The sequence below is a fragment of the Stenella coeruleoalba genome (genome assembly GCF_951394435.1).
Source record: "Stenella coeruleoalba genome assembly, chromosome: 6".
Taxonomy (NCBI): Eukaryota; Metazoa; Chordata; class Mammalia; order Artiodactyla; family Delphinidae; genus Stenella; species Stenella coeruleoalba.
This window is the reverse complement of record NC_137151.1, coordinates 77,713,773-77,741,509: the sequence shown is the minus strand read 5'-3', so window position 1 is coordinate 77,741,509 and position 27,737 is coordinate 77,713,773. Positions and strand designations below refer to the sequence as shown.

General features: G+C 36.9%; 1 protein-coding gene across 2 annotated transcripts in view; it reads right to left on the bottom strand.

The window, feature by feature from the left end:
• Positions 1-27,325, bottom strand: part of DNAJC10 (DnaJ heat shock protein family (Hsp40) member C10) — a 62,169-nt gene extending 34,844 nt beyond the window's left edge. The window contains exons 1-9 of one of the 2 annotated variants that reach the window (XM_079925274.1): positions 26,944-27,325; positions 26,333-26,383; positions 25,086-25,435; positions 23,139-23,301; positions 21,110-21,160; positions 15,361-15,443; positions 14,620-14,751; positions 13,960-14,053; positions 12,800-12,877 (exon numbers count right to left, since the gene is read on the bottom strand). In XM_079925274.1, the coding sequence (XP_079781400.1) occupies positions 12,800-12,877; positions 13,960-14,053; positions 14,620-14,751; positions 15,361-15,443; positions 21,110-21,160; positions 23,139-23,301; positions 25,086-25,289 (805 nt within the window). In that variant the 5' untranslated portion in view covers positions 25,290-25,435; positions 26,333-26,383; positions 26,944-27,325. The remainder of the gene's footprint in view (positions 1-12,799; positions 12,878-13,959; positions 14,054-14,619; positions 14,752-15,360; positions 15,444-21,109; positions 21,161-23,138; positions 23,302-25,085; positions 25,436-26,332; positions 26,384-26,943) is intronic. The other variant, XM_079925273.1, reaches the window with a different exon arrangement.
• Between the last annotated feature and the right edge of the window lie 412 nt (positions 27,326-27,737).

Sequence of the window (27,737 nt, the reverse complement as noted above, 5' to 3'; positions counted from 1 at the left end):
GTTAAAATGGATATACTACCCAAAGCAATCTACAAATTTAATGCAATCCCTATCAAAATACCATGACATTTTTCACAGAATTAAAACAAATAATCCTAAAATTTATATGAAAACACAAAAGGCCCAGAATTGATAAAACAATTCTAAGGAAAAAGAACAAAGCTGGAGGCATAACCCTTCTCAACTTCAGAATATACTACAAAGCTACAGTAATCAAAAAGCATGGTATTAGTACAAAGACATATAGATGAACAGAACAGAGAGCCCAGAAATAAACCCAAATAATCTATGACAAAGGAAACAACAATATAGAGAAAAGACAGTCTCTTCAACAAATGGTGTTGAGAAAGCTGGACAGCTACATGTGAATCAATGAATTTAGAATACTCCCCTCCCACCATATACAAAAATAAATTCAAAATGATTTAAAGGACAGAGTAATCAAGATGGCAGAGTAGTAGGACATGATGCTTACCTTCTCCCACAAATACATCAAAAATACATCAACATGTGGAACAATTCTCACAGAATATCTACTGAATACTGCCAGAACACCTCAAACGGCTGAAAGGGCAAGAAAATCTCCATGTAACCAGGTAGGAAAGAAGAAAAAAAAGAAAGCAAGAAAGGAATCGAGACAGGACCTGTGTCCCTGGGAGGGAGCTGTGAAAGAGGAAAGGTGCCAGCCCCCCTGGCAGGGAGATTGGCCAGGACAGAAGGGGAGCTTCAGAGACTCGGAGAAGAGTGCAGCAGCTAGCTTGCGGCAGCCAGAGTGAAGGAAGAACTACACAAACCGTCAGTGCCACCACCCTGCACTCTCCAGACAGAGGCATGTGTCTGCCAGTGCGGGCAGGGGCTGGGTACTGGAACTCAGGCTTCAGAAATCAGAACTGGGGAGAGGACTGGGGTTGACTGTGTGAAGACAGCCCTGGGGAGTGCTGGAATCCAGTGCGACCATGGCTGGTGGTGTGCACAGAGGAAGCCTGGGCCGCCTTAGAGGCCAGCTGCCATTATTTGGGGGGTGCGTGAGGGGAGGGGCGGGATGCGGGTTGTAGCCTTTTTCCCTGTGCACACACTTGCAGAGGGTAGGGCAGTGCCTGCAAGGGAACGAGGGGACGTCACAAGCTGCCACCACTGCCTGCCCAGATGCCAGGAGCGGTTGCAGGCTGCTGCCGCCTCCCTCCCAGACCACAGGAGTGGTCGCAAGCTACCTCTGCTCCCATCACATGCTCCAGGGGGTCGCCTGAGCTGCCACTGTTGTCAAGAACCCCAGGACTGGGCACCAGCCACTGCATCTGCACACCCCCTATCAAGGGGATAACAACAAGCACATGCTGAGAAAAGAGGTGACAGGCATCCATACTAAAAACAGCCCCTACAACAAATAAATTAAACCCACACAAACTACACAGGGACGCCCCCACATGTAAACAGCCATTCAAGACCACAGATAATTGTTTCTCCTAAACTCAGGGAGTAAGAGAAATATAACTAAAATGAAGAAGCAGAGGAACCACTTTCAGTTAAAAGACCAAGAGCATTCCCCTGAAAGAACAAATAATGAAATAAACCTCTTCAGTCTAATAGACACCGAGTTCAAAACAGAGGTAATGAAAATACTAAAGAAATTAAGAAAGGCTATCAACAGAAATGCAGAATAGTGTAAAAAGGAACTAGAAACTATAAAGAGGAACCAAGAAAAATTAGAAAACTCATTTGCCCACATGAAAGCTGAGTTAAAGCAATGAAAAACAGAATGAATAGTGCAGAAAAACAGATAAGTGATGTGGAAAACAGAGTAATGGAAATCACCCAATCAGGACAGCAGACAGAAAGCCAAATGAAAAAAAAATAAAAGCAATATAAGAGACCCACAGGATAATATAAAGCAGTGGTCCCCAACGTTTTTGGCACCAGGGACCGGTGTGGAAGACAATTTTTCCACCGATGGGGGTGGGGGTGGGGGTGGGGGATGGTTCAGGTGTTAACGCAAGTGATGGTTCAGGTGGTAATGAGTGAGCGGGAGCGATGGGGAGTGGCAGATGAAGCTTCACTCACTTGTCTGCCACTCACTTCCTGCTGTGCGGCCTGGTTCCTAACAGGCCACAGTGGTTGGGGACCTCTGATATAAAGCGTGCCAACCTATGCATAATAGGGATTCCAGAAGTGGAATAAAGAGAAAAAGGGATGGAAAGTGTATTAGAAGAAATTATGGCTGAAAACTTCCCAAACCTAAAGAAGTAAACAGATATCCAGGTACAGGAAGCACAGAGGGTCCCAAACAGACCTACACCAAGACATATGATAATAAAAATAGCAAAAGTTAAAGAGAGGGTTCTAAAGGCAGCAATAGAAAAACAAAAGAGTTAATTACAAGGGAACCGCCATAAGACTATCAGTTGATTTGTCTACAGAAACACTGCAGGCCAGAAGGGACTGGCAAGATATATTCAAAGTCCTGAAAGGGAAAAATCTACAACATAGGATAATCTACCCTGTAAGATTATCATTAGAATAAAAGGAGAGATAAAGAATTTCTCAGGGGACTTCCCTGGCAGTCCAGAGGTTAAGACTCTGCACTTCCACAGCAGGGGCATGGGTTTGATTCCTGGTCCAAGAATGAAGATCCTGCATGCCACATGATGTGGCCAAAAAAAAAACATCAGAGAGAAAAGAAGCAGGATAATATAGGAAAGAGAAAATCACAACCTCAAAGTACGTCACTTAAATAAGCCAGTACACAAATTAAAAAAAAGAAATCAAAAACTTCTGTGAACATGATGATAACCACAATGAACAGCAAAAGGATGAACATGAAGATGTAAACGGGGACATCAAAAATCATAAGATGTGGGGAGTAAGAAAATGTGTATATATTTTTTTCCTAGAATATATCTGAGCCTATAAGACTACCAGTCTAAGGCAAGCAGAAATAGGAAGGGTTAACACACTAGAAAAGCAGGGTAACCACAAATCAAAAACATACAATAGACTCACAAAAACCAAAAAGAAGAGAACACAAGTATAATACAAAAGAAAATCATAAAACCACAAAAGGGTCATTCATTTACAATGCTTGGTGTCAGTTTATTTATCTCTTGTAAAAATAAAATACAGTGTGCGTGTGTGGAAAAAAAAAACGACAAAAGGGAAAACAGAGACAAAGAAGAAATATAAAATCAATGGGAAAACAAGGTTTAAAATGGCAATAAATACATATCTATCTATAATTAACTTAAATGTTAATGGACGAAATGCTGCAATCAAGAGACACAGAGTGGAAGACTGGCTAAAAAAAACAAGAGCCTAAAATATGCTGCCTACTAGACACCCATTTTAGGGCAAAGGACAAAAACAGATTGAAAGTGAGGGGACAGAAAAAGATATTTCATACAAAAGGAAATGATAAGAAAGTAAGAGTTGCAATGCTCATATCAAACAAGATAGATTTTAAAACAAAGATCATAAAGAAGGATAAAGAAGGACACTGCATAATGATAAAAGGATCAATACAAGAGGACTTCACACTCATCAACATACATACACCTAATACAGTAGCACCCAAATACATAAAACAAATATTAACAGAGATAAAGGTAGAAATTGATAAGACTACAACAGTAGTAGGAGACTTTAACACCACACTCACATCAATGCACAGATCTTCCAGACAATCAATAAGGCAACAGAGACCCTACATAATATAACAGAAGAGCTAGACTTAATTGGTATTTTCAGGACATTACATCCCCAAAAAATCAGAATACACATTCTTTCCAAGTACACATGGAGCATTCTCTAGGATTGACCACATACTAGGGCACAAAACAAGCCTCAACAAATTTAAGAGCATAGAAATTATCTCAAGCATCTTTTCTAACCACAATGCCATGAAAGTAGAAATTAACCACAAAAAAAGAAATGAGGAAAAACGATTACATGGAGACTAAATAACATGCTACTAAAAAACCAATGGGTCAACGATGAAATCAAAGAGGAAATTAAAAAATACCTTGGGACAAATGACAATGCAAACACAATGATACAAAATCTCTGGGATGCAGTAAAAGCAGTTCTTAGAGTGAAGTTCATAGTGATACAGGCCTTCCTCAAAAAACAAGAAAAATCTCAAATAAACAAACTAACCTACCACTAAAAAGAATTAGAAAAAGGACAACAAAACCTAAAGTCAGCAGAAGGAAGGAAATAATAAAGATCTGAGAGGAAATAATAAAATAGAGATTAAAAAAATAAAAATAATCAATAAAACAAAGAGCTGGTTCTTTGAAAGGATAAAGAAAATAGACAAACCCCTGGCCAGGCATACCAAGAAGAAAAGAAAGAGAACACAAATAAACAAAATAAGAAATGAAAAAGGAGAAATCTCAACTGATACCACAGAAATACAAAATACCATGAACAATTATATACCAACAAATTGGACAACCTAGAAGAAATGGACAGGTTTCTAGAAACATACAGCCCACCAAAACTGAATCAAGAAGAAATAGATAATTTGAAAAAACCAATCATTAGAAGTGAAAGAGAATTTGTAATTAAAAAACTCCCTACAAACAAAAGTCCAGGACCACAGAGCATCACAGGTGAATTCTACCAAACATACAAAGAAGAATTTATACCAACCCTTCTCAAACTCTTCCAAAAAACTGAAGAGGAGGGAACACTCCCAGGAACATTCTATGAAGCCACCATCACCCTGTTACCAAAACCAGACAAAGACACAACCAAAAAAGAAAATTACAGGCCAATATCTTTGATAAATATAGATGCAAAAAACCTCAACAAAACATTAGCAAACTAATCTTACAACACATAAAAAAGATCATACACCACGACCAAGTGGGATCCATCCTAAATTCACAAGGATGGTTCAACATACACAACTCAATTAATATGATACACCACATAAACAAAAGAAAAGGCAAAAACCACATGATCATCTAAACAGATGCAGAAACAGCAGTTGACAAAATTCAGCATCCATTCATGATAAAAACTCTTACCAAAATAGGTACAGAGGGAACATATCTCAAGATAGTAAAAGTTACTTTACTATCTCAAGATAGTAAAAGTTATTTATGACACATCTACAGCCAATACAATACTCAACCGTGAAAAGATGAAAGCCTTACTAAAATCTGGAACAAGACAAGGATGCCCACTCTCGCCTCTTCTATTCAACATAGTATTGGAAGTCCTAGCCATAGCAATCAGACAAGAGAAAGAAATAAAACACATCCAAATTGAAAGAAGTAAAACTGTCATTATATGCAGATGATATGATACTATATGTAAATAACCCTAAAGACACCACACAAAAACTACTAGAACCGATAAATTCAGCAAGGTAGCAGGATACAAGGGTAACATACAGAGAAGCAAGAAGAACTACAATCCTGCAGCATGTGGAACAAAACCCACATTCATAGAAAGAAAGACAATATGAAAAGGCAGTGGACTATGTACCAGATGAAAGAACAAAATAAAACCCTAGAAAAACAACCACATGAAGTGGAGATGGGCAACCTTCCAGAAAAAGAATTCAGAATAATGATAGTGAAGATGATTCAGGACCTTGGAAAAAGAACGGAGGCAAAGATCAAGAAGATGCAAGAAATGTTTAACAAAGACCTAGAAGAATTAAACAGAAATAAACAATACAATATCTGAAATTAATAATACACTAGAAGGAATCAATAGGAGAATAACTGAGGCAGAAGAATGGTAAGTGACCTGGAAGACAAGAATGGTGGAAATCACTGCCATGGAACAGAATAAAGAAAAAAGAATGAAAAGAAATGAAGACAGCCTAAGATACCTCTGGGACAACATTAAATGCACCAACATTTGCATTATAGGGGTCCCAGAAGGAGGAGAGAGAGAAAGGACCCGAGAAAATATCTGAAGAGATTATAGTTGAAAACTTCCTAACATGGGAAAGGAAATAGCCACCCAAGTCCAGGAAGTGCAGAGAGTCCCAGGGAGAACACGCTGAGACACATACTAATCAAACTGACAAAAATTAAAGACAAAGAAAAATGATTAAAAGCAACAAGAGAAATATGACAAATAACATACAAGGGAACTCCCATAAGGTTAACAGCTGATTTCTCAGCAGAAACTCTACAAGCCAGAAGGGAGTGCCAAGATATATTTAAAGTGATGAAAGGAAAGAACCTACAACCAAGGTTACTCTACCCGGCAAGGATCTCATTCAGATTCGACAGAGAAACCAAGAGCTTTACAGACAAGCAAAAGCTAAGAGAATTCAGCACCACCAAACCAGCTCTACAACATATGCTAAAGGTACTTCTCTAAGTGGGAAACACAAGAGAGGAAAAAGGCCTACAAAATCAAACCCACAACAATTAAGAAAATGGTAATAGGAACATACATATCAATAATTACCTTAAAGGTGAATGGATTAAATGCTCCAACCAAAAGACACAGGCTCGCTGAATGGATACAAAAACAAGACCCGTATATATGCTGTCTATAAGAGACCCACTTCCCTAGGGACACATACAGACTGAAAGTGAGGGGATGGAAAAAGATAGTCCATGCAAATGGAAATCAAAAGAAAGCTGGTGTAGCAATACTCGTATCAGATTAAACAGACTTAAAAAATAAAAAATGTCACATGAGACAAGGAAGGACACTACATAATGATCAAGGGATCAATCCAAGAAGAAGATATAACAATTATAAATATATATGCACCCAACATAGGAGCACCTCAATACATAAGGCAACTGCTAATAGCTCTAAAAGAGGAAATCGACAGTAACACAATAATAGTGGGGGACTTTCACACCTCACTTACACCAATGGACAGATCATCCAGACAGAAAATTAATAAAGAAACACAATCTTTAAATGACACAATAGACCAGATAGATTTAACTGATATTTACAAGACATTCCATCCAAAAACAGCAGATTACACTTTCTTCTCAAGTGCACACGTAACATTCTCCAGGATAGATCACATCTTGGATAACAAATCAACCCTTGGTAAATTTAAGAAAACTGAAATCCTATCAAGCATCTTTTCCGACCACAACGCTATGAGATTAGAAATCAATTACAGGGAAAACAAGTAAAAAACACAAACACATGGAGGCTAAATAATACGATACTAAATAACCAAGAGATCACTGAAGAAATCAAAGAGGAAATAAAAAAATACCTAAAGACAAATGACAACAAAAACACGAAGATCCAAAACCTATGGGATGCAGCAAAAGCAGTACTAAGAGAGAATTTTATAGCAATACAATCCTACCTCAAGAAACAAGAAAAATCTCAAATAAACAATCTAACCTTACAACCTAAAGGAACTAGAGAAAGAAGCACAAACAAAATCCATAGTAGAAGGAAAGAACTCATAAAGATCAGAGCACAAATAAATGAAAGAGAAATAAAGAAAATAGCAAAGGTCAATGGAACAGGATAGAAAGCCCAGAGATAAACCCATGTACCTATGGTCAACTAATCTATGACAAAGGAGGCAAGGATATACAATGGAGAAAAGACAGTCTCTTCAATAAGCGGTGCTGGGAAAATTGGACAGCTACATGTAAAAGAATGAAATTAGAACACTCCCTAACACCATACACAAAATAAACACCATACACAAAATAAACTCAAAATGGATTACAGACCTAAATGTAAGACCAGGCACTATAAAACTCTTAGAGGAAAACACAGGAAGATCACTGTGACATAAATCACAGCAAGATCTTTTTTGATCCACCTCCTAGAGAAATGGAAATAAAAACAAAAATAAACAAATGGGACCTAATGAAACTTCAAAACTTTTGAACAGCAAAGGAAACCATAAACAAGATGAAAAGACAATCTTCAGAATGGGAGAAAATATTTGTAAATGAATCAATGGACAAAGGATTAATCTTCACAATATATAAACAGCTCATGCAGCTCAATATTAAAAAGCAAACAACCCAATCCAAAAATGGGCAGAAGACCTAAACAGACATTTCTACAAAGAAAACATACAGATGGCCAAGAGGCACATGAAAAGCTGCTCAACATCACTAATTATTAGAGAAATCCAAATCAAAACTACAGTGAGGTATCATCTCACACCGGTTAGAATGGGCATCATCAGAAAATCTACAAACAGCAAATGCTGGAGAGGGTGTGGAGAAAAGGTAACCCTCTTGCACTGTTGGTGGGAATGTAAATTGATACAGCCACTATCAAGAAGAGTTTGGAGCCTCCTTAAAAAACTAAAAATAGAACAACCATATGACCCAGCAATCCCACTACTGGGCATATTCCCAGAGAAAACGGTAATTCAAAAAGACACATGCACCCCAATGTTCACTGCAGCACTATTTACAATAGCCAGGTCATGGAAGCAACCTAAATGCCCATCGACAAACGAATGTATAAAGAAGATGTGGTACATATATACAATGGAATATGACTCAGCCATAAAAAGGAACGAAATTGGGTCATTTGTAGAGATATGGATGGACCTAGAGACTGTATACAAAATGAAGTCAGAAAGAGAAAAGTATCATATATTCATGCATATGTGGAATCTAGAAAAATGGTACAGATGAACCAGTTTGCAAGGCAGAAATAGAGACACAGATGTAGAGAACAAACGTATGGACACCAAGCGGGGAAAGCAGGGGTGGGGGCTGGTGGTGGGATGAACTGGGAGATTGGCACTGACATATATACACTAATATGTATAAAACAGGTAACTAATAAGAACCTGCTGTATAAAAAAATTTTAAAGTAACATACAGATATCAGTTCCATTTCTTCACACCAACAATGAAATATCAGAAAGAGAATGTAAAAAACCAATGCCTTTTAAAATCACAGCCCCAAAATAAACTACTTAGGAATAAACCTGACCAAGGAGGTGAAAGACTTATACGATGAGAACTATGACACATTAAAAAAGGAAACTGTAGATGATTCAAAAAAATGGAAAGATAACCCATGCTCCTAGATTGGAAAAATTAATATTGTTAAAATGGCCATACTACCCAAAGCAATCTACAGATTTAATGCAATCCCTATCAAATTACCCATGACATTTTCACAGAATTAGAATAATCCTAAAATTCATATGGACCCATAAAAGAACCAGAATTGCCAAAGCAATCCTGAAGAAAAAGAACAAAGCAGGAGGCATAACCCTCCCAGACTTCAGACAATACTACAAAGCTACAGTAATCAAAACAGTGTGGTACTGGCACAAAACCAGACATATGGATCAATGGGACAGAACAGGGAGCCCAGAAATAAACCCACACACCTATGGTCAATTAATCTTCAAAAGAGGAGGCAAGAATATACAATGGAGAAAAACCAATCTCTTCAGCATGTGGTGTTGGGAAAGTTGGACAGCCACATGTAAATCAGTGAAGTTAGAACGTACCCTCTCACCATACACAAAAATAAACTCAAAATTGCTTAAAGACTTAAACATGACATGACACCATAAAACTCCTAGAAGAAATCATAGGCAAAACATTTTCTGACATAAATCATACCAGCGTGTTCTTAGCTCAGTCTCCCAAGGCAATAATAAATAAAAACTAAAATAAACAAATGGGACCTAATCAAACTTAAAAGCTTTTGCACAGCAAAGGAAACCATAAACAAAAACAAAAAGACAACCTACAGAATGGGAGAAAATATTTAAATGATGCGACCAACAGGGGCTTAATTTCCAAAATACACAAACAGCTCATACAACTCAACAACAAAAAACCAAACAACCAAATCGAAAAATGGGTAGAAGACGTAAACAGACATTCCTCCAAAGAAGAAATACAGATGGCCAGTAGGCACATGAAAAGATGCTCAACATCACAAATTATTAGGGAAATGCAAATCACAACTACAGTGAGGTACCACCTCCAGTCAAAATGGCCATCATTAAAAAGTCTACAAATAGCAAATGCTGGAAAGGGTATGGAGAAAAGAGAACACTCCAACACTGTTGGTGGGAATGTAAGTTGGTGTAGCCAGTATAGAGAACAGAATAGAGGTTCCTCAAAAAACTAAAAACAGAATTACCATATGATCCAGCAATCCCACTCCTGGGCTTTTATATCCAGACAAAACTCCATTCCAGGGCTTCCCTGGTGGCGCAGTCGTTGAGAGTCCGCCTGCCGATGCAGGGGACGCGGGTTCGTGCCCCGGTCTGGGAAGATCCCACATGCCGCGGAGTGGCTGGGCCCATAAGCCATGGCCGCTGAGCCTGTGCTCCGCAACGGGAGAGGCCACAGCACTGAGAGGCCTGCATACCGCAAAAAAAAAAACCCCAAAAAAACTCCATTCCAAAAAGATACATGCACCCCTATGTTCACAGCAGCACTATTCACAATAGCCAAGACATGGAAACAACCTAAATGTCCATCGACAGATGAATGGATAAAGAAGATGTGGTACATATATACAATGGAATACTACTCAGCCATAAAAAAGAATGAAATAATGCCATTTGCAGCAACATGGACGCAACTAGAGAAAGAGAAAGATAAATACCGTGTGATATCACTTATATGTGGATCTAAAATACAACACAAATGAACCTATGAAACAGAAAAAGAATCACAGATATAGAGAACAGACTGGTGGTTGCCAAGGGGGAGGGGGTTGGGGGAGAATGGAATAGGAGGTTGGGGTTAGCAGATGTAAGCTTTTACATACAGAATGGATAAACAACAAGGTCCTACTGTATAGCACAGAGAACTATGTTCAATATCCTATGATAAACCATAATGGAAAAGAATATTAAAAAAAAGAATGTAAATATATGTATAACTGAATCCCTTTGCTATACAGCAGTAATTAACACAACACTGTAAATCAACTATACATCAATTTAAAAAAAAGATTTAAATACTTAAATATAAGACACAACACTGTAAAATTCCTAAGAGAGAACATAGGTAAAACATTCTCGGACATAAATTGTAGAAATATTTTCTTAGATCAATCTCCCAAGGCAAAAGCAATAAAAACCAAAAATAAACAAATAGGACCTAATCAAAATTACAAGCTTTTGCACAGCAAAGAAACCTTCAACAAAATGAAAAGACAACTTAAGGAATGGGAGAAAATATTTGCAAATGATGTGACTGAAATGGGGTTAATATCCAAAATATGTAAATAGCTCATATGACCAAATTAAAAAAAATAACCCAATCAAAAAATGGGCAGGAACTTCCCTGATGGTCCAGTGGTTAAGACTCTGTGCTTCCAATGCAGGGGAAGAAGGTTCAGTCCCTGGTTGGGGAAGTAAGATACCACATACTGTGTTGCGTGGCCAAAAAGGAATTTAAAAAAAAGGGCAGAAGACCTAAATAGAGATTTCTCCAAAGAAGACATACAGATGGCCAACAGGCACATGAAAGATGCTCAACATGGCTAATTATTAAAGAAATGCAAATCAAAACCATGATGAGGTATCATCTCACACCAGTAAGTATGGCTATCATCAAAAAGTCTACAAATAAATGCTGGAAAGGGTGTGGAGGAAAGGGAACCCTGCTACACTGTCAGTGGGAATGTAAACTGGTACAGCCACTCTGGAAAACAGTATGGTGGTTCCTCAAAAAAAACTAAAAATAGAGCTATCATCATAGGATCCAAAAATTCCACTCCTGGGTATATATCTGGAAAAGACAAAAACTGTAATTTGAAAAGATACATGCACCCCAATGTTCATAGCAGCACTATTTACAATAGCCAAGACATGGAAACAACCCAAGTGCCCATCAACAGACAACTGGCTTAAGATGTGGTATGGATACAATGGAATATTACTCAGCCATAAAAAGAATGAAATATTGCCATTTGCAGCAACATGGATGGACCCAGAGAATATTATACTTTGTGAAGTAAGTCAGACAGAGAAAGACAAATATATGATATTATTTATATGTGGAATCTAAAAAATAATACAATTCAATCTATTTAATACAAAACAGAAACACACTTATGGACACAGGAAACAAATTTATGGTTACCAAAGAGGGAGGAAAGGACAAATTAACAGTGTGGGATTAACAGAAACAAGTTACTTCACATGAAATAGATAAGCAACAAGGATTTACTGTATAGTACAGGGAATTACACCCAATATCTTGTAATAACCTATAATGGAATATATTCCATTATTGGAATATATTCCACAAAAAAACCAAACTGAATCACTATGCTGTACACCGGAAACTAACACAATATTGTAAATATATACTTCAATTTCAAAAAAAGAAAAAGGAAATTAATTAATTTTATAACCTATGTGTAAAATAATCAAAAAGAAATATTCATTAAATAAAAAAATTATAACTGGGTACAAATTGTATTTTGAAAATAATCAATTATAGAAGCATACTTAAGACTTTCACTTAATCTAAGGGTACATACTTCCAGTTACAAGATTAATAACTTCTGGGGATCTACTGTACAGCATATAGTGATTATAGCTAACAATACTGTATAAAATACTTGAAAGCTGCTGAAAGAGTAGATCTCAAATGTTCTCGCCCCAAGAAAGAAATGGTAAATAGGGGACAGGATGGAGGTGTTAGCTAATGTCATGGTGGTGGTCATCATTTTGCAACATGTAAGTGTTGCAAATCAACAAACTGTACACCTTAAAGTTACAGAATGTTCTATGTCAATTATATCTCAATAAACCCAGGGATAAAAAAAGATTGTCACCTAAAAATCAAATGTCATGGTCTCTTCATCATAACAAAATAACAAATATTACCTCTTCCTTTGGAACAAAAAGTGATCAGCCAGCCAATACCAGCAGCAAACGCAGTTTGTATGGAGTTAACAAAATTTCCTTAAGAGAAAATAAAGAACATTTCTGATCATTTACTACTCCATAATGGAAACTGTTTTCTAAATGGGCTTTCCCTTCTAATGTCACCCATTTCCAATCCATTCTGAGTAGTTTTCAGGATTCCTAAAAATCCTCTTGAGCATATCAAATTCCTTCAACTATTTATATTTTTAATTACATAAAATCTAAATTCATTATTTCATTAAGAAACAAAATGGCAAGTAAGGCCCCTTGTGATCTGAGCTTTGTCTACCCATTCAGCCAGCCATATTCTTCCCCAAGCCACTCTACCCATTACCCATCTTTTTGTTAGATTCATGAAATACTGCCAGTTTCCCAAATACAGTGACCTTTTAAGGCTTCCTCTTCACTTTCAAGACAGGTTATATCTGACCTCGTTCAAGAAGAATTTCCTAACCCTTCCTCCTTTCCCCACCTGAGTTCTTTCATATCCTTCATGCTTCCCTAAGCTTACCTCTCATAATGGTTACTACACTGCATTTTAATGGTTTACTAATGGGGACCTGGAAGGCAGGGATTACATAGTTTATTACTACAGCCCTAGTATTTAACATAGTTTCAGAGACATAACTGTATTCAATGAATGATAAGAGCATCCCTTTAGAAGTAAATACTATAATTTCATGGGTAGTACAGATAATTAAATAACCCACCTAAAGTCACTTGATGAATTCAAAACCTAAGATTAGAAGTTTTTAAATTTCAAAATTAAACTGAATACAAGCATGAATTTACTGCCCGATGTAGTATACTTATGAAAGCGATAAAACACTTGGTTTACTAAATATTTAGTTGCACTTTCAAAGTTGTCTTTTCACCTAGCCCCACTTCATACCCGTGTCCTACATCAAAATTGTTTTAGTTTATGTCTAAATATAGTTAATTTATTAAATGCCTACTATTTAGTAGGGCTCAGAACAAATGATACAATTCCCTTCTAAGAAGCATGGAAAAGATATTTAAAAATTTCAGTATCATGACCAGAACATTGCCACTGAAAAACTTAAAATACCAATACAAAGTATCCTTGAAAATCAAGCAAATTATGAAAACAAAGTTACCTGTCCATAATTCTGTCACTGTGCTTCTAACATGCTGCATGGCGAAATTCACTAAACTTTCCTTTGATCTGTCACCATGGTATTTCACTGCAGCCTATATTTTTATTTATAAAAAGAGAAATGTCTTTTACTTTTTCTTTTTAAAACTCATACCAAATACCTTGATTCTCCATTATTCTGAATAAGTAAGCTCTGTCCCAATGGTACAGTGTATTTCTAACTGACATGCTAAGAATCCTGATTGCACACATTCCATGTCAGACATTCGAATAATACTATTTATAATGTTTTTAGTTTCACTTTTATCACAACACTGGGGAGAGGAAGGGAAGTCAGAACTTTACATTCAATGAGAGAAAACACCTGTAAAATGCTTTGTAAATTATAAAGTACAACATGCATACTGGTTAACATTATGTTCTTTAAGATGGAAACTGAAATTGGCAAACATTTAATTTTGAAACAGAACAAAGACAAACTAATGGCATCTAAAAGTATTCACAGTATAATAAAAAATGTTTACTATGACTATAGTTAGATGGCATCTAAAATAAGACTTAAAAATCAAAAGATTCTACAAATTCACAGTGTTTTCTCTAGTATTCCCCCTTGTTATAATGTTCTACCAATTAAAAGAAAAATGCCAATTTTATCTCTTACCATTCCAGACCTAAAAATGAAGAGGCTGGGATAACTGTTCACTCCTTTCATTCGGCAAAGCATTCTATCATCGCCACAGTTAACAGCTCCAATTCGAAGCAATCCATCTACTTCTTTAGCAAAGTCTCTCCACTATGAGGGAAAAAAAAAGTTTCTTCTGATAAGATCATTTATCTTTCCCTGAACATTCTTCAAGCTGTACTTTCCTCTTTTTTAAAATTAATTAATTATTTCTTTTTGGCTGCACTGGGTCTTTGTTGCTGCGCGCAGGCTTTCTCTAGCTGCGGAGAGAGGGGGCTACACTTTGTTGTGGTGCGCAGGCTTCTCATCGCAGTGGCCTCTCTTGTTGCGGAGCACGGACTCTAGGCGCGCGGGCTTCAGTAGTTGTGGCTCCTGTGCTCTAGAGCATAGGCTCAGTAGTTGTGGCATACACGTTTAGTTGTTCCGTGGGTTTAGTTTTTCCGTGGCATGTGGGATCTTCCCGGGCCAGGGCTTGAACCTGTGTCCCCTGCATTGGCAGGCGGACTCTTAACCACCACACCACCAGGGAAGTCCCCAAGCTGTACTTTCTTAAAGGAGATTATGCTCAGGAAATAAAACCATATACACGTGAAAAAATATTATAGTCATTTCTGTTATAGTCACTACTAATAGAAAAAACACTCAAATTTTAAAAAACACTCAAATAACAGATCAGTTGTGAATAGTAAAACTTTAAATCAGGATGTAAAAAATACGTACTGTGGGAGCTAAATCATGGCAGTGTGAACACCCTGGGGAGTAAAAGTTCACAAACCACAGTTCTCCAGAATTAACAGCAGCATCTGAAAGTACATAAAACCAAAACAACTTAGAACAACCAAAACAACCAATGTACTACAGGTTTGTACCTATTTTAGTTAAAAATTTTCCTTGAGATCAGAATGAAAAAAAGTCATATATTTCTCACACTGCCTTTATCATTTTCTGTATAATTTTTTCTATAAGAAGAAAACGTACTATTTCAACTGTCAAACTAACCTTTCTTTTTTTTTGACTCTTCCAAGCCCTACTTGAATAAGAAGCAACCTTGAACTGCATGATCAATGTCACCAAGAAGCTGTAAAAAGAAAGGAAGCAACAAAAGAAAGCAAGAGCCAAACCTGATGACAGTCTGTGTGGTTGAGAGAAATGAAGAGAAACAGTGTGAGAGACTGACATTTAAGCTCTTCTACTATCTGCAGCACTGGTTAAGCACACAGTCAATCAATTCTGACAGCTACTCCAGATTCTGAAAGAATGAAGAGACCTACACGACATAGTAAGGACTTTGGGGATTAAATCTAATCTTTGCTCTTAATAAGACATTTTCCTTGGAAAACTGTGTTATTTGAAATACTGGATCAAAGTTTTTAACAATTCAAAACATGAATACATATTTGCTAATAGATCTGAACACTACATAATATCTACCCAACAATACATTATACGTTATAATCTAATCTATAAGAGGACCTGATATAAACAAAATTTATTCATTTAAAAACTTTATCATTGTAAGGATGTGCTCTAACAGTCAAGATAAAAAAGTTAAGAAAATTTGCTTTAAGTTAGAGTCTCCATGTAATTCCATATGAAAATCATTTATCAGTAATTTTTAAAGAAAATATTTTCATAAGTTATAATAAATTATACCAAGACATCAAAACATGCACACTATTCTAAATATGTGTAACTGATTCAGATTAGTAACATGCACAATAATGTACACCTACATTTCAGTTACAAGACACACAGATCTATGTGAAAAACAGTTAAACCATACATTACAAGCAGAGTGTATACATTAGGATTTTATCAGCTGTTCTTTGGCAAAGGTTAGAAAGTCTGACAAATAGACCACTCTATCTAGGTTGTCAAAATAATTGCCATGCTGACTTAGATCAACTGGTATGAATTTAGGTAAAATCTTATATGTTCTCGGCCCCTTTCCTCTGGTACCTCTATGATGCAAATGTTAGTACACATGACGTTGTCCCAGAGGTCTCTTAAACTGTCCTCATTTCTTTCTATTCTTTTTTCATTTTCCTGTTCAGCTTCAGTGATTTCCACTACTGTCTTCCAGCTTGCTGATCCATTCCTCTGCATCATCTAATCTACTGTTGATTCCTTCTAGTGTATTTTTCATTTCAGTTATCGTATTCTTCATCTGTTTGGTTGTTCTTTATATTTTCTAACTCTTTGTTCAAAAACTTCTAACTTCTCACTCTGTTCATTAAATCTTCTCCCAAATTCTTTGAACATCTTAACAATATATTTAAAGTGATGAAAGGGAAAAACCTATAACCAAGAAGACTCTACCCAGCAAGGCTTTCATTAAGATTTGAAGGACAGGGCTTCCCTGGTGGCGCAGTGGTTGAGAGTCTGCCTGCCGATGCAGGGGACACAGGTTTGTGCCCCGGTCCGGGAAGATCCCACATGCCGTGGAGCAACTGGGTCTGTGAGCCATGGCCACTGAGCCTGCGCATCCAGAGCCTGTGCTCTGCAACGGGAGAGGCCACAACAGTGAGAGGCCCGCGTACCACAAAAAAAAAAGAAAGATTTGAAAGACAGATCAAAAGTTTTACAGAGAAGCAAAAGCTAAAGGGTCGTCACCATGAAACCAGCTTCACAAGAAATGTTACAGGGACTTACCTAAGTGAAAAAGAAAAGGCCACAACTAGAAAAATGAAAATTATGGAAGAAAAAAAATCTCATTGTTAAAGTCAAATATACAATAAAGGTAGTAAATCAGCCATGTATAAAGCTAGTAGAAAGGTTAAAAGACAAGTAGTAAAATATATACTCAATAAATAAGGAATATATAAAACAAAAATATATAAAATATGACATCAAAGTCAGTAAATGTGGCGGAGGAGGGAGTAAAAATGCAGGGCTGTTAAAATTATTTAATAAGCACACACGCAGAGACTGCTACGTACAGTGTGTGGAGTAGTCAACGACTATGTGATATCTTTGTATGGTGACATATCATAATCAGACTTACTGTAGTGATCACTTTGAAATGTACAGAAACACCAAGTCACTATGTTGTGTAACAGGAACTAACACAGTGTTGTATGTCATTACACTTCAGAAACAAAACTCACAGAAAAAGAGATCAGGTTTATGGTTACCTGAGGCGGGGGTCGGGGGGAAGGAGAGTTGGATGAAGGTGGTCAAAAGGTACAAACTTCTAGTTACGAGACAAATAAGTACTAGGAATGGAATGTACTACATCATAAATATAATCAACAATGCTGTATATCATATATAAAGTTGTTAAGAGCAAATCCTGAGAGTTCCATTACAAGAAAACATTTTTTCCTATTTCTTTAATTTTGTATCTGTATAAGATAATGAATATTTACTAAACTTATTTTGATCACCATTTCACGATGGTGAAATATATGTCAAATCATGCTGTACACCTTAAACTTATACAGTGCTGTATGTCAGTTATATCTCAATAAAACTGGAAGGGAAAAAAATAATGGCATTTAATTTGACACAAAACCTTATTTAAAGTGGGAAAAAAAATGTCTCCCATCTTGGTACTTTGTTTTCGTAGACTACTTCTAACTTGTTTGCCCAGTTCCCACTATTATTAAAAATATTTTTAATACTGTATTATCAAAGCTCAATGGGATGTTTTTGCATAACCCAGTAACTCAGAATAGAACAAGTATATTTCAAAATGTGATTTTCAGCTTCTAAACTATACAACTATAGCTAATGTCTGTTAATATTTATGTGATTATAGCTAATAGCTTCTGTTAGCCTAGAAAAATGTAAAAAAAAAAAGGCAGAAATGCTTTGAGTTCCTCTTTAATTTCTTGAGCTTGTCTTCAAAAGGAGAATGTATTGTGTGGGTACCACTCAAAATGACTACTGTTAAGTGCAAGAAGTTCTTTGCTTTTGCAGATACTATTTAGAACTTGTTTTAATAACTGCGTAATACTTTTCTGTGACATATAAAAAGATAATATGCATCATGTTTAATGGGAAGGATAAGAACTTCAAAGTGAAGTTTATTAGTCACATTTTTTCTTCTGTACTATAGTTGAACACTTCAGAGTTCCACTCCTGATAAAAGTGAACTATGTAATTTGGATTAACTCTTCCACTACAACTTCAGAACTGGACAAAATACAAAAGACTTCTGTTGAAAGCATCAGAGAGTTACCAATGCAGAGAAGAATTACAGGGCCCAGGAATGGGAAGAGGTAGAAATCAGGGGGGCACTGTTTGCCAGGAGGTAGTTGATAGGCAAGAAACTGAGCAGAGCTTTCAATAGATTTATGAGACTAGAGGGACAAAGATGGAGTTCAGGGCACACGTAGAGAAGGGTCCTGTAAATAAAGATGAACTGGAAGGAGACCAATCCTGTACAAGTACAAAGCTCAGCTTTTGAATAATTTCAGTCTCTGTTTGGATAAAGCTGATCTGAGATTGTTAGTGACCCTAGTCAGAAGAAAATATAACTTCTCTCTGGAGAAAGAGAACATACATAACTTAAAAGTAACTCCATAATTGTTTATATAATTAGTTACACAAAAGACCAGATTAAGTGACCCAAACCAATAGAAACTACTGGTAATGGAAAGAGACCCACAAGCAAGTATGCTAATGTGATATTTACATAGGCACAAGTTGATACAACTATCTATCCTTATTTATCGTCCTCCCTAGGCTTCTTCAGCTAAAACTTAAGGATCAGCTTGTCTTAGCCTAGTAATACACAGGGTAGTATTAGAGTTCTGACTGAATAGTGGCAACTTTGCACCGAACCTATCAATGTCAGTTAATTATTTCTGAAAAACTTTCTCTAAGGTTTTGTGACTGTTAATTAATTCTTAACTACTATTTGGAGTTCCATATGAATTATTAGCAGTTCTTAACCTTTTCTCTATAATGACAAATTTGAAAAAGTCTGAACCCATGTGCAATACAACCATCAGTCAAGTCTTTCATTCTGGGTGGATTCATGGATTAGTCAGCTTGCAGGTTTTGTTCAGTTTCTCTAATTCTATCTCTAATTCCAAAGTTTTCTGCCCCACAGGACCACAAAATACTTACTGATTGACTAGCAGATGAGAGACAATAACCAAAGAAAAATCAACAGGTTCATATAACTACAGTCCAAAAAGTTATGATTCTGCAAGCTTGTGACATGGGTGTCGGTTCTGTCTACCAACAATACAGATGAATCAAATTATCCCCCATTTCCTCTGTAGAGAAGACACACTCATTTTCCTTAGAGCTTGTTCAAGTGTTCACTACAAGACTTTTAACAAAATAATGTACTGAACAGCTACCTTGTAGGCCTGAACTCGCCAACATGATATACAAAGTAAGAATCCGATGCAATTCTTGCTTAGAAGGAACTGTACAGAAACAAGTGACTGCAACACATTGTTTATGATGATAACATGAGAAATTATATAAATCTATTTTGCATCTAGTATGCTATTTTAGTTTTCTAAATTAAATGAGACTGTAACATAGCAAAATAAAATTGAAATATGATTTGAGGTAAAATATATTGGTTTGAAGTAGAAAAGAATATTTTATTACAAGTGTACAAATTTGAAAATGTAAGAATCTTTTAGGTTTTCTACAATGCAATGCAAAGTACAGAAGTATATTTCTATATCCATTTTCACACAAATCACAGATCAAATTAAATCTGCTTCGAAAAATAACCACATACTTATTCAAAACCCTGAAATATAAAAGTTCTAAAACCAGAAGTATTTCTGCAAGTTTGCAGGAAGCTCACCTGGCATACAAACCTATCCTGAACTGATATGGGGGCTATGTGTTATTTTTACTTCTTTTATTTAGTATATACACTTATGCATTTCACTGCTATTTTTTAAAAAATAGTATACTGCCCCACATTCTGCTAAGAACTTTTTTATCAGTGCTAATATTTTTATTTTGTTCTCATCCAGCTTTTATCCTCTATGCATATATGTGTATACCTTTTGTATGATTTGTATTATACTGCATACACAATTTTGTATGAAGTTTTTTTACATAACTACTCTTAAATATAAACACTTTTTAATAATGTGAAAAAATATAGAAAGAAGAATAAATATTGGTTCATTATTTCAAATGTGTCAATTATATACAAACACACACGTACAGAATGTTGAGGATGTTGCTAGCTCTTCTAAGGTTTCATTTCAACTGCCAAATGAGAGGAATAATTATTGTTGCTAATACACAGAATGTCATAAAAGTTCACTGACATAATGGAAAGAAAAGGTGATGATGACAATAAAAGAAACTACGTGAAAACCTCAACTATGGTTATAGAACATTATTTAAAATACAGTATATACCATACTACCTTGCTAAAATTTAAAAAATTTCTAAATTCTAAATACATTTGTCCTTGAGCATTTTAGTTAGGAGACTGGTCTTGAACTAGCTTTGGAAAATCATATACCCACAAACTTACCGAATTCTCTTCTATCCAATGTTATGATTTCAGGATCATCGTCATAAATACCTATTTTGAAAAGTACATAAAATTATAGTTAAAACTTCAGCATAAAAATAAATTACCACATGAAAGATGTTACTTATTTTTGTTTCAATCATCAAAAATCATATTGCTATACTAAATCTCCAAGTGGAAGAATATGCAACACACTAAGAGAAAAGCAAAGAGTAATAATACCATTGGTGATACATTTAAAGAGTATCAAAAGACATCAGTTTCCTGATATGGACTGTCATGGGGTGTGTGTGTCTGTGTGTGGCAGGGGGTGGGGATTCCCAATATTCACACAATGTCATCTCCACAGAAAATTTCTGTTATACGTTTTTTAAAAAAAGTTTTTATTTTGAAATAATTACAGACTTGCAGGAAATTGTAAAAACAGTTCAGAGTCCTACTTATCTTTCATCCAGCTTCCCCTAATGGTGACATACTATGTAATTTTAGTACAATATCCAAACCAGGAAATTGGCACTAGTACATTACTGTTAACTAGATTACAGACCTCACTCACTTTCAGACTGCATGTTTTTTTTTAATGTGTTATCGTTTAAAAATATTTTGTATTACTAAAAGTCTTATATAATTAGAATACTTGAAGAGGTAGAAGCAAACTTAAGTAAATATAAATTTTATTTATAATAATAATTAACACCAATGTGAGAAAGTTTCTCATTACTACATAAATTATCTAAATATTAGTGATGGATATATACCAGGGGTTAGTAAATATTTTAGATTTTGTGGGACATATGGTTTCTGTCACAGCTATTCAACTCTGCCCCTGAAGTGTGAAAAATAATATGTAGATAAATGAACAAAACTGTATAAATAAAACTTTATTTACAAAAGCAGGTGGCAGGCTGGACTTAGTCTGTGAAATATAGATTGCTGACACCTGTTATAGACTATTAAGCTATAGTGATTATACCTGAAAATACTATTTTGAAAAGTCAGTCTTGAGAAACAAATACTTCAGATATAAAGTGCAAATATTTTATTTAGCCTAAGATAAAAGCATACTTCAGTTCTCTGACTGCATTTGAGGCTAATTAAGAGAGATTGTAAATATTATGTGTTACCCTTAAAACAATCAAGAGCGACTACTGGGTACCGGAATGCTCCCTCTTTGCTTGACACCTGTATTTACTTTCCCCCTCCCTCAATCTCTTTAACTTGTTTACTCTCTCTGCTCTTGTCTCATTTCTCATTCCTGTCAATACCTTCAACCATTATTAATCATTACTAATTAAGAAGAATGGCATTTCTACTGAAGTGACCACTATTAAAGGAAACTTTAGTCTTCCTTGGAAAATATGATGCTCTAAAAATACTGAAAGCCTTCAATATTTAACTTCTAATACAAATATTTTTAAAAATTAAATAACAATCCTTATTTTAAAAGTATTTAGCAAGATTATGACCAAAACACCTTCATATTTATACAGATATCTACATACTACTTGACTTTCCTTTTGAATTCCACTCTCATGTTATATTAAAAAGAAGGTCAATGGGGGGCTTCCCTGGTGGCTCAGTGGTTAAAAATCTGCCTGCCCATGCAGGAGACATGGGTTCGAGCCCTGGCCCGGGAAGATCCTACATGCCGCAGAACAACTAAGCCCGTGCGCCGCAACTACTGAGCCTGCGGTCTAGAGCCTGCGAGCCACAACTACTGAGCCTGTGTGCCACAACTACTGAAGCCCGCGCGCCTAGAGCCCGTGCTCCCAACAAGAGAAGCCACCACAATGAGGAGTTTGCACACCACAACGAAGAGTAGCCCCCACTCGCCGCAACCAGAGAAAAGCCCACGTGCAGCAACAAAGACCCAACGCAGCCAAAAATAAAATAAAATAAATTAAAAAAAAGGTCAAGGGGACACATGTTAACTATGTAATAGTTTATACATTAGCTAAGTGGTGAAACAAAATTTTCTAAATTTACTCGAATAAACAATAATTTCATAAGGAATATCATATCATCTTACCAAAATCATAACGATAATAATTCCAGCTTTCATACTGGCCTCCTTGATTATCTGCAAGTCCCTTTTCTCCATATTTGTCATACTTTTTCCGCAGATCTTCATCTTTGAGTACTTCATATGCTCTGTTTATTTTCAAAAAATCACTATGTGCGTCTGGATTATTCTATTAAAAAATATTAGATATAATATTTGTTTCAGATACACAATCGATTTAACTTAATCCTGAGATTTCTGTGTGAACAGATACCAAGATAAGGAGGAGTAGTACAATATGAAATGGGTGCTCATGCTTTGAAATAAAAAAGTCAAAAAGTATTTCTAAAGAACTCCAATCTTAAAAAATACGAAAGTAGGGGCTTCCCTGGTGGCGCAGCTGTTGAGAGTCCGCTTGCCGATGCAGGGGACATGGGTTCGTGCCCTGGTCTGGGAAGATCCCACATGCCGCGGAGCGGCTGGGCCCGTGAGCCATGGCCGCTGAGCCTGCGCTCCGCAGCGGGAGAGGCCACAACAGTGAGAGGCCCTCGTAAAAAAAAAAAAACAAAAATGAAAGTAATAGAAATGGGAATTGATGCTTCAAAAGGTTGATAGAGGTGGTCATCAAATATAAGTTACTACTTCTAAGAGATGCAACAGAAAAAACTGACTAATGAACCCTTGGAAACACTTAATATTGTAAATATTATGTGTTACCCTTAAAACAACCACAAAGAAATTTGTAGGTTATTTTTCTATTTGAGGCAAAACTCAGTACTTTAAAAAAAAGTTATGTACTCCAATCTATCAGATAATGACATAAGGACTAATATCAGAGTAACAACTCAAAAGTGGATTAATACGTTTCATTTGTTACTGTTTCATAGAATTGTTTTTTGAAGAATGTTTTCATCTAAATAATACTTCGTTGTAAGTGGTCTACCATCTTTCATGTAGAAACTTAAAAGAAATAACATTCTGAAATTTTAAAGAAAAATCTGAAAAAATGAAAACCCTAAACACAATACAATGTAGATCTCAAGAAAAGATTACCAATTAACAAGAGTTTTAGAGAAATACTGATTCTATTCCTCAGCTTTATGTAATCAAAATAAAATAATCCTATTTAAAATTCTATCTAGGGACTTCCCTGGTGGCCTAGTGGTTAGGATTCTAGGCTTTCACTGCAGTGGCCGGGGTTCAATCCCTGGTCAGGGACTGAATCCATGGTGAGGCCAAAAATAAAACATAAAAAATAAATAAAAATAGTAAAAAAAAAAAAACAAAAAAAAACCCTGCAGTTACTGAAATTAACAGTAAAAAAATTCTATCTAGATATAATTAAATCTTTCTCCTTGATAAGTATCAAATCTCATTAAGAAAAAAATGAATGAGATAAATTATAAAAATACCTTAAGAATGAAAACTAATACAGTTTTGAAGGATTACATCATAGGATACATAATCAAATATTTATGATTGGAATTAACTGGATTTGGCTGCTCCCAAGTTTTAATTTATAATACTTTCTGACTCTGTTCTTAGACTTGCACATGGGAGAAAATAGTTAAAGTTGAAGCATACTATTATTAGCTATTACTGCCATTTTTAGCAAGACATACCCTCTAAGTTTTAAGGAAATTTTTGTTACTGTTCTAAAATACTTGATTTTAAGCTACTTTACTAGGAAATCTACTGCTTTGTAATTAACATCTGTAATATAACTGTTGGAAATTAGTTTTCAAATTAAGAGAGAACTGTATTTTTGGTACTGACATTCCTTTACACTATTCTGAACTTAGAACATTTTGCTTCTTCTGTTTTTAGTACAGAAGTTGAATTATGATTTTTGACGTGATTGTTCTTAAGCATTTTGAGCACTTATTTAAAATAATTTTTTAAATAATTTAAATACATACCAAAACTTACTAAAACACATTAATTAGATATGTTTAAAAAGAAATTTTTACCTACCGGGTTTTTATCAGGATGTAGCTTCAATGCCAATTTCTTGAAAGCCTGTCTTATTTCCCTACTGCTTGCAGTTTTGGATACACCAAGTAAACTGTAAAAATCCTGATCTGTACCCACTAAAATGGCCATATACACTATTAGAAAACAGAGCATGACCCTTTTCAAGTCTCTGAGATAGTCATCTTTATTTAACCAGACTCCCATTGTTTTTCTTGTCCAAGTTCTGACTCAAGTGAACATTAAGATAATGCCACTGGTTCCGGTTGATGTAATATGCAAATCTGAGAACTTCTGTCCACATTACTCCAAAGGTGAAACAGGTATCATGAATTTTTTCCCAAAATGTTAATCTAAAGAGAGAAAATCAGGTAGTTGAAATACATTAATAAAAAACCAAACACATCATTAACACTATTTACTAAATAACATGGCCAGCAATAAAATCTCCAGTAAATGACAAATCAGGCTCTGTTCTTTGGGGGCCCCCTTCACTGCTTCCGTTATCTAGGTAGCCAGATTCGTGAGATCACTCAAGGTAGCAGATAAAGGTAAAAGGTAGCTAGTGAGGTGGCAGCTACCTAGAACTCTTTACAAACAAACAAGTGCAGCAACTTGCTCTATCAGCACCAGACCACAAGAGGGGAGAACGGGGGGAAAGCTATTTCCTTCCATCTTCTACCCAGCTTAAGCTTGCCTCTTTTGATGTGCTTCCTTTTTGGTTATTTCTTCACCCCTTTAAGGCTATTCAGTTTTCATTTCAATCAAATTTCACTTGTAGGAAATACCCTTTGGGGGTACTAGAAAGAAGCAACAGATCCTTCTAAAGGGTCTGTATTTTTCATATAAACCGTCCAAGAATAGCAGTGAATTTATATTGCTGTAACAACTTACATAGTCGGACGTTTCTTCCCCTGAATTTTCTCAGAAGGTGCTTACGTTATACCTAAGTAGTTACTATTTTATAAACTAGAAGACTAATAACTGCAAGTTAACAGTAATTTTACTGCAAAGTTTACATTTGGCATTAATAAAAATAGAAAAGAAACAAAAGGAGAAAAGGAATCAGTTATTTAGACATGTTCACCTGTGTAGGGTAAAAATAAAATCAGATCACATGTAAACTTGTATACTTTATCAATAGTTCCAAACATGTCATAATGCTTCGAAAAATCTAACCTTCCTAGCATCCTCAGTTCCTCCTTTCTTCATTTAATCTTAAATGCCTATTTAAATTTTTTTTTCCTTACCTGTGAATGGTTTTGGTTCATTTCTAATCCTTTTCACGCCACCAGAAAACCCTTTGTAAAACAGAGTGATGGAGATTAATAAACATCCAGACTAAAAAAAACCGTTTAGAATAGAGAATATATTCTCAAACACCACTTTTAGACAAGCGATGTTTGTTCCCTGCCTAGCGGTGATTCTCAGACAGCGTGGGCGTGCCTGAGGCTGTGCGCCGAGCTGCGGGGACAGGTGGAAGCTGCAGGTAAATGCAACACTAACTCCTCGCTGCCACCACTCCAGGATGGGTTGCGGGGAGAGGGGAAAGATAGAGACACTGGGTGAAATTGACTGTCAAGTGTTGCTGGTGTGTGAAATCTCAGGTTGGATTAGGGAGAAAGGAACCTGGATAACTGAGGGTAAAGTGAGAAATTGGAGCAAAAAGTGGGGAATTGCTGGGTGGAGGAATGGCGGTGTAGGTAGAAAGGAAGAAGACTGGAAGCGAGAACACAATAAACCAGCCTCGAGAGCGAAAAGGAGGGGAGATTCCGGTGCACAGGCATTTAGCCCCTCCCTTCCCGGAGGGCCCAGGCCGCCGCCAGCTCCAGCAAAGCCCCGTTCCACCGCCCATGCCCACCTCGGTGCTGCGAGGTCGTCTCCTGCAGCTACTTCCCCATCCTCAATCCCTGGCGGCGGACCCCACTAGGCCAAACACAAGCTGTGCGTGCGGTAAGGAAGCACGCACTTCTGACCGCTAGCCCGCAGGGCCCGAGACGCGGTAGGAGCAGCCAGCCGCCACCGGCAGCGACGAGCGGCCGGTTCGGCTCGGCTCCTCGCGCGGCCGTCTCCTAGGCGAGGCGGGGCGGGGCCTGGCGCGGGGCATTGTGGGAAAGGCGTGGAGGACGCTGCTTGGGAGGACTCGTCTCAGGATCTGCGGGCGCAGTGGGGTGGGGAGGGCGGTGTAGGTTTAGGTTGACGTGGCCGTTTGCGCGGAATCCGGCTCCGGCTCCGGCTCCGGCTCCGGCTTCAACCCGGAGCCGAAGAACACGCAATACCCACAAAGCCCGCGCCGCCGTTCCATAGCGGCTGGCTCACGCCGCGGACAGGAAGCTGGACAACAAAGCCCGCCCCCTTCTGCTCCCGTTGCTGTGGTGACGGGACCAATTCCCCCCCCCCCCCGGAGGGCGGGTTTAGGCGTGCAATTTCCCTGTGACCCTGTTCTTCTTAAAGGGAAAGGCACAGCTGTAGAGGATTTTTCCGGTCGTTGGCCGGGTGGGGCAGAAAGGGGAATTTAACTTAAGTGACATTGATAGCAGTGTCGGTCTAGAGGGCTGAAGAGGCAGTAGGAAATTTGGAAGAAATAAAAATATTTATGAGTGTGTGGGTGACAAACCTTTGAGCATTCTACAGTATTGCCTGACTTCCTAGTCA